Source organism: Anopheles ziemanni, chromosome 2, assembly GCF_943734765.1.
Source record: "Anopheles ziemanni chromosome 2, idAnoZiCoDA_A2_x.2, whole genome shotgun sequence".
In the NCBI taxonomy this organism is placed as follows: Eukaryota; Metazoa; Arthropoda; class Insecta; order Diptera; family Culicidae; genus Anopheles; species Anopheles ziemanni.
In genome coordinates this window covers 56,284,173-56,298,201 of record NC_080705.1, presented here as the reverse complement: position 1 = coordinate 56,298,201, position 14,029 = coordinate 56,284,173, and the positions used below count along the sequence as shown (strand labels likewise).

The 14,029-nt window shown below is 44.5% G+C and overlaps 1 protein-coding gene across 1 annotated transcript in view; it reads right to left on the bottom strand.

The window, feature by feature from the left end:
- LOC131281125 (uncharacterized) overlaps positions 1-13,654 on the bottom strand; it is a 54,138-nt gene extending 40,484 nt beyond the window's left edge. The window contains exons 1-4 of the mRNA XM_058310378.1: positions 13,468-13,654; positions 11,078-11,214; positions 2,734-2,859; positions 693-797 (exon numbers count right to left, since the gene is read on the bottom strand). Coding sequence (XP_058166361.1) covers positions 693-797; positions 2,734-2,859; positions 11,078-11,214; positions 13,468-13,654 — 555 coding nt within the window. The remainder of the gene's footprint in view (positions 1-692; positions 798-2,733; positions 2,860-11,077; positions 11,215-13,467) is intronic.
- Between the last annotated feature and the right edge of the window lie 375 nt (positions 13,655-14,029).

Sequence of the window (14,029 nt, the reverse complement as noted above, 5' to 3'; positions counted from 1 at the left end):
ACAACCGTTGAACTTCAATATGTGGCCCCCGTGGCTCGAGCGTGCCCCGCAACGCTTGCAGGCCAGAGGAAAAACTCACTTACTTCTGACTTACCGGTACCGAACCTTTCGCTTGCTTGTTGGCTGATAAATAAACATCCGCGACATTAGCTACAAGCGCAGCGCCCCGAGGCGCGGGAACTAGAGGGGGAGGGAATGGTTTACGATTCGTGCTCTGGAAAGCATTGGGAGGTCAACTTCGAACATTGACTTTGGACGGGAAATAGCTGAAACAGAAGCTGCAGTTGCCTTTCCCGGTAGCGCTTTTATTTTTTCTTCCCCAGAGCAACTTTGTTCGGGAAATTGTTTTTGCGTGGAAAGAAACGTACGAGAGGGGGGCAGTTGTCGGGCTAGTGAGAATTTTGCAGACGGAAATGGGTTTTGGCATGTCCGTTGCAGGTTGCAGGCGCACACTTTCGGATCAATGCCGGTTGCCAATGGGAGCGATACTTTCGACGTAACCGGAAATGAAAATAAAACTCCCAACGCAGTGAACCCTTTTTGCTACACCGAGGTCGGGGGAATGTGGAGACGACATGACCGACTTGGGAGTTTCCCAGTCTGGAGTGTCGGTCAAGGAAAGCGAAGGCAACTGCAGGGCAGTGTGGGCGACTTTGTGGTGGAAAAAGGTGGAATAGTGAAGTTTAAATTACCTTGACAGATGCTGTCACTGTGGATGTTTCGCTGAAGTACAGCTGATGGCCGGAAGCCTTCCCGCACCAGGAGCCACCGGTAAACGGGCGTCCCAGTTCGCTAAGCTGTTGGTGAAGGTTGAAAAGGAAAGAATGAAAGAGAAAAAACGGGAGTTTAGATGAAAACCGTTCGGATAAGAAACCGTGTATGATCGAAAAAAGGACATTCTCCAAAACATGTGCATGTCATTGAAGCAGCGAACGACACAAAAACGGCATCGGAATCGTCGACCCTTTTATTGAAATGGAAAGAAGGCTCACGGCGAATCGTACACGGCAGGACAGTGATTGATGCATGGGAAAGCATTTGAAAATTTATTTGAACCCAAATGAAGGGCCTCCTCGATATTCCGCTTCCGGAATGACAGGCCGACATGCTCCGCTCTGGGCTGGTTTCGGTTTGTTGTTTTTCTTTTCCCGAGAAGGGATGCATACGAGATGAATTTCGATGCGGGTTAATGAGAGGCAACATAATAAAGGGGTATTGAATGGAAAAGCATTTTTTTATCGTGTGGGTACGTTTCGCAACCGTACCGGAGGTAGGAGAAAATAAAAACATTGCAATGCAATATTTTACGAGTTTTCATCAAGAGATGGAACCGAATGTATGACGGAATAAAGGGAGTGTTGAAATAAATGTTTTATGAGAGGGAAATTTTTACAGCTGAGATTGAAAACCCCCCCTGTAATGGGTGTATGTAAAGTGATGCAAACGGGGTTTCCGAACGAAACTCGTCTCGTTTCTCTTTGATTATGGGTTTAATTGGTCTGTTTTATCATTTGCGCTTCAATGCGATCAACTTCTTCAACCAACCCTATATTTTCGAAGCTTGGACCAGTGTAGATAAAACTTTATTGCATGTTCTATAACTTCCATAGTGCGGTTAGGATGACCCTTCTGTCACGGGCCAAAAACGCAATTCTTACGGTTATGATAGGGCCAATCGTGGGCGCATTACGGATAACTGACGTGATGAGTACTTCTAGCTCAAATCGGAGACGGCTACTATCGGAGGGAACAAGTTCATCTAGCAGTTGCAGCTGCAGGAATGGGGTTTTGCAATAAAGCTGAAGCCCACTTGGCCGGAATGCAATGAGAAAGTAGCGTTTACTCTCCCTAACTGTTCAAACATCAGTCCGGTTTCTGATAAGTGCACCCGTTAGCAGCCGGAGGATGGCTAGAGCCGGAGCTGTTTGCTGGCGCTTCTGAGCAAACAAAAACTTCAATCGGTCCTACTTTAACCCTGGGCTGGGGGTACCGCCAAATGTCTAACCTTTATCGGAAGCTTAACAACTACGCCATCCGCCGGACTGGACGCTGCTGGAACGAAATGTAAGCAATAACACCGGGGAAACTTTCCCATTCCGGTGCGCGGGCAGAGAGAAGCGGTGCGGCGTTCCCTCTGTAAGCTCGGGAACCACGAAGGTTCGCCATTTCGCAGATAGTGGTGAGTTTCACAGCGTACCGCACAGCTTGCTACCGGGTTTTCCAACGAAATGCACTAAATACGGCCAAAGTTTTGTCAGCCATGATAAACCGGCTGAGTGGGACGGTGCCTCGGAAGAAGTTCGTACGCCGCAGTTTCGAAGTGGTTGTTGCTGTTGGCTCAGGGATGGTGAGAATTTGTAAGTGCTGGTATGTTGCGGTACTATCATTGCTAGTTACCGAGGAAATTACGTTGACAGGTTGATGTCAAAATCTTCCGCCGAACTTAATCCTTCGCCGTGTACGTACTTTACGCCAGATGGCCTGTCGGAAGCTATCTTACCCTTTCGAGAAACCCACATGCCTGAACATACCGGGCTTTCAGCAGCACGTTTCGAAAGCTGTCAAAATTCTTCCATATGACGAAGCAAAGTTGGTATAAACAATCGTTGGTGAAAATGCACTACAACCCCTTGTACAAGGAACTGCACCACAAAGCTACATTTATGTTTGGAGATAAAAACAATTGGGAAACATTCTTAATTTTTTTGAAATTAATTTTAATAACAAGCATACCTGCATAAATCCTTCCGGACATCCTGGTAGATCGCCACCGCTGGTAAGACTCGCGTCACTGGAATCCATGTCGGGATCTATTAGGCCTTCGTCGAACCGACCGACGGTGAATTTGTCGAAGATTATCTATAAACACAGCAAAAGATGAAAGAGGAGTCAATTTATATTGATATGGATCCGTTTTTTTGGAAATGGGCAAAACCATTGTTCAAATCAAATTAGACTTTGTTAAACAAATCAAAGCATTTGGAGAAATAATCCTTTTTTTCCAGGCATAAAGCCTCTACTTCACTTATCATCAGAGGCGGATCTACCTATGAGCGGACTGAGCAGTCAAGGGGGGGCCCTGAGCTTACGGGGGTTAAGAAAACCTAAGACCAAAACCCCCGGTATTTGTTTACACGCTTTTTTATTAGCCATTTGTGCTCTTACGTCGATAACGGATATTCGATGAACATCAACCGAGAACCACCATGCTTTTGTTAGTTAGATTTTTGGCAAAGTTTGATATTGTTAACTTTTGCCTTAAAAATCCTGGCAGAATATGTTTCCGTTTCGTTCGTTTGGGTCTGATGACTTTCGTATAACTGAAAGTATCTGCAATTCACGCGTACCAGTAAAAGTGTGTATTTTTCCCTATGCAAATTATTTTCTCCATTGCAGCCGAAAACGATCAAAGGTTAATAATTAGAAATTGACGATCTAGCGCGAAATTTCGGATCGTTGCTTCGGACGCTACAAATAGTTATCCAAACGGTGACAACGAAGTGCGAGGATCAAGAGAGAGAGTTGTTTTATTGCGCTCTTATTTATACATTTCTAGGACGAAATATGTGCCTAGTAGTTGGTGCTAAGTTTATGTCTACTGGTCAACCAACTGGTCTAAACTCGATATTTTTACAAAGTACAAACAATTGATCTTATACGTATTGTGTGACCAAGAATAATCCATAGTTCTTTGATATGAATCATCACTTTATTAAAAATTTAACGAATTTGAACTTCTTCTTCTTCTTGGCGTAACGACCTCTTGGTCATGCCTGCCCGTTAAGGGCTTACGAGACTTGTTTCCCTGTTGTACGTGGATAGTCAGTCCTCTCGTACAGGGGAGGGTCCGGTCTCGGTTGGGATTCGAACCCACGCCGTCGAGGTGGTGAGCCCCGGCGCTCATGGGCCGATGTTCTAACCGGCGCTACCGCTCGGCTGTCGCGGACCCCCCGCGGAATTTGAACTTAGCGAACATTTTTATGTTAACCACAGTTACCAATATTACATTATGAGCCCGTCACGGATAAGGTTTTGCATCCCATAAAAAACAGCATCGTTCGGACAGAATAGATCTTCAACTTGCTTAGATTGCTTATAAGAACATGATTAATTTATAGAAAAAATGGAAATCCAACCTGAACTAAAATCTAAAATATGTAATTGTCTAAAAATCAAAACGGCTACAAAATAAAGCACTATTTTAGAGTATTTCCCATTCAGATCAATTAACTACTTTTATAAATTATGTAAAGGAGATACAAAAAATAACATGAAGGATTTTATATAGGGAAACTAATATTAGAAATATTAAAACAACTTTGGGTGTTCAACTGTGGGTTTTGATTGACCATTGACGGAAATGGAACGGTAGAAGGCTCGGAAAAGTTTGATTATACTCTGCGTCAGGTTATTTTTCATTTAAATTCACCATCTTTTCAATCAAAAAGCATGATGAAAACCTTGCTATACATAAAGCTGAGTTTTGTTCAGTTTAGAACAGCGCTCTACTAGGAGAAAACAAACAAAAGATCCAATATTTTCCACCTGTACGTTGTTAAAACCCTGCCTACAGGCTCAGTTGAATCAAAAACCGGTTGGGTGATGGTTTTACCTGGTCTTGTTATGCATATCTTGAAAAAGTCATCAATCGATTGTTTCCATTCCTCTGCTGATGTAATGAATAATATAAAATTTCCCCTTCCACATGGTTGCCCGTTCTTGACGAATGTTTTGCAAGCATACATGTTTTGTAATTCTTTTTCAGTCGAATCCTGTTCCGTGCAAAAGAAATGAACATGTTTCAATGGAGTGTCGTACAAAAACCGAATGGTAGGAAAACATAAAAGGCCTTTCTTCGGGAGAAGCTTTACGATGAGATCTGTTTTGCCAATCCTCTGTGATATTCCACATTGTGGCAAAGACAAAAACGAGCACAGCACCTGCTAAAGAGCCGAGCTTACGGGATGGAAGAATCAAAACAATTTTCATTTTATTATGCTCTGCTAGCGCCGTACAAGTAGTGCTTTGGTTTCTTTAGGCCAGAAGCTTTCTTTCTGCTCCATAACAGGATGTTAAGCCTGTCATCGAAGGAGGATGAGCAAAAAGAAAACGATTACTGTAGCCGCTCCATTCCAGAGGCAACAAAATCCCAGCTTGTTGTAAGGCAGCTCAGTAACATTGACCAGTTACTTCACGATACCTCGAAACAGAAGGGCAAACAGGGGAGGGGGTTATCTTAGGAAACGCTGGCCTAACAGAAAAGACAAGTTAGTTGGAATAAAACTGTCAACTGCGCAGATAACGCCACCGGGTGGGTTGACGAAGGAAACATCGAAAAGAACCACACTTCCCCGGTTGTTCTTGTGCCCTTTCCAAGCTTGCTATAGGTTTGCAGAATGGAGGCCGAGGAAAAACTACTACCGGCGACACGTGAAACAAAAAGGGATCCATTCTCAACGGTCCTTCGTCAGCCGGTGCTCCATTTCGACCGTTTGAGCTGTCAAGCGTTCCTGTTCGTCGCTATCATCATTAACTGCATCCCAGAGCTGAGAAAACGGAGAAAACAAAACATACTATTAAAAAAGCCACACAAGAACACACATACTCTCATGCGGTGACAGATAAGAGAAGAAAGCCCAACCAGCACAACAACAGGAACTAATTTATACGAATCCTTCGCCAGCTCCGGAGCCGTCACTCAATGGCAAATGACGATTTCTTAAGCTCGCTGCTGGTAGATTTGGGTTTTTTGTGATGTTTCACCTTTTTGAGGCAAGGGGTGGCTGCGCGGCCTTTCAACACCGGCACACGGCTGGTCGATACCTAAATGGATGACGAAACAACGAAAGCAGGTCAACAAGAGCGGACAGGACAATGACAAGGCCACCCGGTCCCGGTTTCCCGTTGACGACGGCGTAGATTATTACGCCATACGAAGAACGGGTGGAAAATGGAGGCAGCAGGCTCCGGCACAAAAACCACAAAAGCACACGGCACCGAGAAAAGTTGATTAGAGGTGGTAAAATAAAAGGACGGTAAAAACAGCACCTCGCAAAAATGAAGCGGCACATTTGCACTTCTCGGAAGGATCCGGCGTGATGCTTTGTGGCGCCATCTTTGCAACAACTTCTGCAAATTCCCGGCTTCCTTTGTGACGACGACCGACCCCCCCGCTCTATTGTTTCCATACACGTGTGCGCCGGTGTGGGTGATCTTCTAAATACACACAGAAATAATAGCACAACATCCATTATTAAAACGGGCCCAACTGGCATTTGGGAATGGGAAAACCCGCTTCGTGCCTTTCCCTTTGTCGGGTTCCACTTTCAAACGCTCACCATTTGCCCCAACGGCAGCATCCATCGCTTTGTCTGGCCGGTGGACGGATTCGGATGCTTTCTTTGGCCGAAACGTTAGCGGTAGTTTTGCATCGGGCGCGCTCCAAAGACGACGCCTCCGACTAAAGACGCGGCCCTTTGAGCAAACAAGCTCGAGAGGAATGAATAAGAATGTTCGTATTCTTTTCGCGGGACCAACAAAAACACTGGGCAAACAAACAGCAGCCCGGTGCCCGGTGAGGCGGCCAAAGTAAGCCCATCGCACAGCATCGTGAGGGGGAAGGGGTCCGGGACCTTCAGGGCATCTGGCAGAAAATCGTGTAACCGAAAGCGTTTGTTTTTAGCTTCACTGTTCTGGAGCATCGGCAAGGAAGAACGCAGTATAACAACGGAATTAGAGCGAGAAACCTTGTGCCGGGGAGACGATTGAGAGCGGGTGGCGACGAGCACGGGGAAAACTCGAACCACCCGCTTCAGAGAGTGTGACACGTACGGCTTGAACTTGGGCGTTAATAATAACTCAGCAGAACAGCGAAACACTCCAAGGATTGCCGGTGGAATTTCACTCCCATTTCTTACATCCCGGGCTTCGATGCTCTTGCCTCGCCCGGTGTGAAAACAATATTAAAAGCAACGTTCGGCCAGATTCCTTTTATCGTGCAGGTCCTGCTAACGACCCGTTCACCAACTACGCTCCCTGTTCCCTGTGCTGCTGGGAGCTATAATTAATTAAACGCAAGAAGCGAAAGTGTTTGCTCGCGTGGCCGGCCCGCGCTCGCAAACGAACACCGCCGGGGTCACGTTCTGCTGTCAGCAGGGTTAAAATGGGTGTTTAGCAGGGCCTCCCCTCCCAAGCCCGGAAAAACCGGGTAAAAATATCAACTCTGGCAAAGTGACGCTGATTAATGAGCGAAAAACCAGTGTCCCTTCGGCGTTTCTCCAAACCGGGGCGGTCCAAACGTGTGAAGGGCCGACCTTCACCTCCGCTGTTGTTGTTGTTGTTGGTGTAATACATATCGGCACAATGTAAATAGTCGTCAGGGAAGCAATGTCGCCGTCGATTGGCGATGTTGCCGACGCGGCACTTGCATTTCGTTGACGACCGTACCGGGACGAATGAGAGGGTCGAGTCGATTGGGGACGAGTGGCTAAGGAGCGGGAGCAGCGAGGGGAAATATTTATCACCCTCAGCTGCGTGCGACTTCAAGGGTTCCCACGGCAGGAGGGTGAGCCTGAGAAATACTTAGCCATAATGAGCAGCGCACACGTTTCGGCAGCTAATTAGCTAAATTTAGATTAATAGATGTATGAGAGTGAATAATTCGGCCCGACACGGCCAGGCCACTTTCTCCGCAAGGCGATCGTGGCGGTCTTTAGGCCGTGATTACCGTGATTGCGGAGGGTGTCGGAATGTCTGCTCGGACCGTCTGGAAAACTTGTTGTCTTTCGTTAATTGAATTAATATTTAATGTTTGATCTCTTATGAAATTCAAATGAGTGCTTGATGGCAGAAGTAAATGTAAAGGGTTGAAAGGTTAGAAATGAATTAATCCCATCAAATTAGGAAAGAATTACTGCTATTTGTATATCACGCAAATACAGCAGACATTTTGTGAGCAGCGCCGTTAATGCATTATCAATTTTATTTACCCACTCCAAATAAACTCCATCCGTTTGGATAATGATTGCTCTTGTGATTGAGCGAAGAAATTAGCTCATTTACAACTACTACAACTCTCTTTGAACGATTCTGCAGCGAGAGCACGGGTAATGATTACCACCGATTTCAGTTATCATTCAATGGGTTTCGCAGGCCCTTCTATGAAAATTGAATTAACGAAACTAATTTCCCATTACAACACTTTCCATTTTCAGAGTTCACAGAAACTTTATCGTTAATTCTTTAACGATATAACAGATAAATGAAAAGAGAGTCTAATGTTGACAATTATTTGAGTCACAACATCACGCGAACTGAACTATTCGTCTTATAATTTGTGATGCACGGCGTTAGCATGGAAGATATGTCTCTTCTTGGGTTGAAGCCACATTTTCCGGTTTTATTGCAAGAGATATTCAGTATACGTTCATTACTTACAAAAAATATCTTTTTGCAATTCGTATGCATTTATTTTATCTTCGAGTAACATTAATTAGAGATGTACAAGTAACAATGAGAGAGTGGGAAGAATCTGATTATTGAATTGATTGATTAAAATCCACTGAGACAGATTTATTCAAATACTTTCGAGATTCGAGTCTCAAAAGAATGAATTCAGTGAATAAAAGAGTAAAAATGTTAATAACATCTCAATAATAAATTAATCTTATTTAATAATTACTAGTTACCACAGAGATTTTAATTCGGAACAAGAAATCGAATCATAAACTGGGTTACGAATCTCAATCAGGAATTCAGATCCCATAAGAGTAAATAAAGTATGGAGAAACAAGCAATGCTGACTTTCAAACTCTCCTACGCACACAATCACTTTTTTGTGATTCGAATCCCTGTTGCGTATTTTATAATATGTGGTGACTAATAACTTCTCTTTCACGTTTTAAATAGCAAAATAATAACCAAAAGATTCAGATCATTGTGATAACTGTTCGGTCTGATTCTATTCTCTAAAGGGAGTTGTTATTCGCATCACTGAAATAAATAAGAGCGTGTACAATTTAAATTAGGTTAATTGCATTGAAAAAATTTACTGTGTGTTTTGTTTGAAACAAAAATTAGGTAAGCATGTGGTTACATATGGTTGATTTCTTCTTTATCCAAAACTAAAATATCGATTTTTCTTTGAGTTCTTAGGACCAAATGTTAGTATCCTACTTCAGGTGATTATAAATCCCTCTGTTAAAGAGATATTTTCCTCGTGAAATCGTAATTTTAACTTTCCCATTCCAGCCATTCAATACGCCACAATTCAGCAGGCGACGATGGATAACAAAAACGGATGCATTCTAACAATCCCACCAGTTATTTAATTAAGTGCGATACGTATCGAACTTTCGGAAAATGGTGCTGATTAGCATTGGAAAAGCCTTATTCATCAGGCTGAATTTACATATCCTTCATTTTCTCCAGCAGCACCAGTTCGCCGTCTGTCAATTTGTTCCGCTCAACCGGCAGCACCCGAGGTTCGATAACGAGCGAATGGGATGGTGGTGGCTTTCTTATCGCAGGCTTTCGCCCCTCCTCCATTGTCGGCTCATCAACGTCCCGCGCGCCCGGAAAATGGCTGATGAATTTATTCCATTTCGTCGGCGTGGCGCACACGCTTCGGTTCGCGAGTCGGTCGGGAAAAGTAGGCTACACTTGAGATTGCAAGAAGTCCTCCAAGTGCTCCCGGACGTGCTTTTCCTGGTCCGGTTTCGGAAGGACTCGATCCACGCTTTGCGGATGCACTGATTGCCGTCGAGTGGAGGAACAATCAACGACGAACAGTCTTGATCTCGGCCTTCGGTTGGCCGTTGCCTTTCCTAGGTCGGAGTGGAGTGGTACACTCCCGAAATACTTTCCACCTTCCCTTCGTACAATTTCCAACTTTGATCCCACCCCACCATCGTGGAGGTCGGTCCGAAAGTTGTGCCCGAAAGACAAGCGAGCGCACATCGGGATCGTAGCTTTGCCTCGCTTCAAAGTGACTGCATTCGGAGTTGGCCGTAATTCCGCAGTGCTGAAAGCAGACTCTCTCCACCGATGGCTCCGGGATATCTTATCCCCAAGCCCGCACTCCGCAAACGGAACGCTTTTGGAAATCTTCATTACGGCGAATCGCACGATTCACACACTAAGCGAAATCGCTTTTATCTGCTGTTTGTTTAATGCTCTCCCTCTCTTTGCCGACCTCCCGGGTTTTCGCAACGCCCGCCACCGATCGATCCGAACCAAAGTAGTCGACCAGAGTCGCGGGCCCGAAATCTCCGACTCCAAACAAAATCTGAACGACTCGCTGAAAGATCTGAAACAAATCGAAATCGTTCGATTCGGGTGGGTAAAGCGTAGGTAGTTCTTACGTGCGCGTGTCTGTGTGGGCTCGTGTGTGCAATGAAGGGAAAGGATGAAAGTGGGCCTGGCTGTGGTTCCGCCCGCGCACCAGGATCGGCCGGCATCTGAACGGCTTTTTGATCCGGTCTCAAAATCGATATTAGTTTCGGATACCGGAATCGAATGTACTCCGCTTCGACTTTGTGATTTCCTTGGGGCTTAATCGATTTCGGTACAGAACGACTTCGGGAGCAGAAGCAAGATTGCATGAACGCGTCTTAAAATTGAACGTACTTTTCATTTGAGTAAACTTTAGACGAGTGCACACGGAGTAACACTTGCCTCAATTTTCTTTTCGGTCCGATGTTACGTTACATCACCTTGAACACCGGGCACCTTGTTTGATACTTCTTGCGGTTGTCCTAATGAAATAAAAACGTTGCAAAAACGTAAAACTGTGCACGATCGTTAATCGCAAGGATTTTTGTGAAATATTAAAAAAGTTTCCATATAAACCCATCGAGACAACGCCGACGCGTAACGTACCCCCGACCATCGAAACTCTGCGCGCTCGTTACCAGCTGTCGCGACCACACTCTCTGTTCGTCCGGTGGTTGTAAAGTACGGTAATACATTCCGCAACCTGATGAATTAGCGATGACCGGTGCGACGACCCGTCGCGGACCATTCCTTCGGTGAGCGGAGGGAAAATTCCCCGGGTAGGAAAGTTTTGCGCTGCACTTACCTGCACGATGTCGCCCTGTTCGTGACCGGAAGCGGTGAACGTTAGATGGCAGAGAAATGGTAGCCGGTTCCACTGCGGAGGTGGCACCGTGAGCGTGTACGTTCGCCCAATGTCCCCGTAGTACGTCCGGTTGCACACTGTGGAACGGAAAGAAAGAAACGTTTGAGTGAAGCGAATGGATGGATAGCGCACGGACACACGGTGCAAAGTTATGACCAGGTTTAAGACGATTTGCCACGGAGGTGAAAAAGGTGAGCACGGTGGCCTCGGGCAAACCCGGTATACAACACTGGCGCGTTATGGAGGCGCCTGGTGTTCGGTTGATCAATGGAGACGCCAGGTGGTTTATAAAATAAAAAGCTTAAGGCAAGGTGGACGGAAAAACGAGCAATAAAAAACATTCTGATGAAATGAGATGCTTTGGCATGAAAATTGAAATATTCAGTTGAGTGAGTAGCGTCTAATGAAACTGTTCTCACTGAGTACCATCAAGCATTTCTTCAGTTTTAAAAAACCAACGACCATGTCAGGAATGTTCCCATAGATACTGTCCGGACATTGGGATGATGATATAATACTCAAAGAAATGTGAGGTTTACATGTGATGAACTAGAGATAAGTTTGAAAAATTCATTATGTAAATGTAAATTCACACAAGTAATCGAACAAACTCTGTTTATTAACGTGATCGTGAGACGGTTTGTTGACAAAGGCGTCCGGTGGCAATTAGTTAATCATTAATTAGTTCGAAGCTAGATTACGAGGATCAGTTAGATTAAGTCTAACAAGAGAAGGTTATAAATAAGGCGTCACAGGAAATAACAAATAAATAAGAAATTTAAAAAAATCACTAGAAATAGTTTTAGTTACTCAATGGAAGAATTTTTAGAGAAACTAAATTAAAATTTAAAATTTCTCCAATCGTCGATTGTTTCCAATAAAAACTGTCATTACCTGTATAGGTAAAACTTAACCAAAAGAAAATAAATACATTTTGATGTGATGGTTTTGTAGTAAAGTTTTAATTGGAAAAAAACATTTCCCATTTTATTTAAAACAGAGTTTAAAAAAGAAGCGTTTTTGTAACTTTTACTTATGTTTACAACTAAATAGATCTGGTAAACGTCAATATAAGCACTTTAAATTATTGTTAAACTGATAAAACAACAACCAGCTGTTCATCTACGATTCCTCCTAGAAATGAGCTTATATTGTATTCCTAAAAGTTTACAATCAACTTGCTTCAAAACCTCCGCACATTTGTTTGCTATCGTGTTTTCTGAACCGGTTAGCGAATAAGTAGATCATCCTTTTTGCAAACCATCCAGCTGCACCTTGAAACAGCGTAATATTTCCTGCCTTTTTTGTTTTCGCTCAGACCTTACAACCCTGTCAACAGAAGGGATGTCATTTTCATGCCGGGGCATAACTTCAGTCATAGTGGCACCAGTTTTCTTACACTGCCACAACCGCTTCATGCAACAAACCAAGCTTTTCCTTTTGCTCGAAACGCTGCCAAGTCTTATGGCGCACTACTTCACTCTGCTGAGATTCCAACGGATCCGCCGGCAAGGATTTGCAGCTATCTTTCCGTAATGGAAAAGAAAAAAAAACAGGAAAACAGATAGCAACATTTCTAAAGCCTGGAAGAGATGAAACAAACCGTATACCGTCGTCTATCTGGCCAAAATAATACGGCCCAATTGGCTGAGTGAATGATCCACTTCCACTGAAAGGACGTAAATCAGCGTAGATCCAGCTCGACAGGAGCTCGCTAATGAAAATATGAATTTTTTGCCACTCATCAGCAACAAGAGTAATTGAGTCGAACGAACGGTGTGGCATCGTTGTAGCGTCGGTTTCGATGACGGCGATGACGAAGCGGTTGCGGGACCGAAAGGTATCGTGGTTATTTTAATTAAATCTACAAACACCAATCCCGAGCCGGGAAGCAAAAGGAATAAATTACAATAATCTCATTTCCCTTTACGAGTCACCGGTTGCTCGTCGATGATGGACATGGCGACCAGGGTTCGAAATATGAAAGGGAAGCGAAATGAATGTAGGAGCGAGAAACCACACTCCTGCTGCTACTCTTCATAATTGGAGGCTTCATTAGATTAAATAATCGATCATAGGGAAACAAACAATTTTTCCTTTGGAGTGTAACTCGACTGTTACTACTGCTCAGGCCGAGTGGCGATATAAGAAGCAAGATAAACATCACGCTTCCATAAAACACACACTGATTGATCAGCCATTTGTCAATGGCACCATTCAATTTCTCATCATCATCGTCAGCAAAAAGAGAGAGCGCTTCGGATAAAAACCGTTTTCGGCCGAGTGGGGGACAGTAAAATTAATTAAATGATAGGGATGAAATTACTCACCTGTACACATTTTCGGCTCGTCACTGCCGTCGCCGCAATCATCGCGCCCATCACAGTATTTGTCGAGTGGCACGCAGCTCGCGCCACCCTTGCACGGATACTCCGATATCTTACACCCGTAGCACACGCCCAGAAGCGCCAGTGCCAGTGCTGCCAGCAGCGAATGGTGTATTGCTTTCGTGATCATCTGGAAATGGATTTCGGAGGAAAAAGAACATTCAAAACCCTGTTGGCTGTTAAAGTGGTACAATCAATTTAGATTTCCAATGGGCAGCGTTTCGGAAAATTGAACCAACCGGTAAGGGAATGGGGATGAAAGGGGTAATGGAAGTGGATCAGTCTCAATCAACCGAAGCCCCAAATCAATAAGCAGTGATTCAGCAAAGGCCGCTCAGCCCATCCAACGGGGGGTAGGGATTTATTTTACTGGAGAAAATTAAACGGAGGAAAAACGACAGCAGACGGTGCTTGGGTTCGCGCGCCCCGAGGCGCCGGTGAATCGTCGGTTGGCGAAGATAATCAAATAGCGGGACCACCACTTAGCGCCACGTAAGGCTTGGTG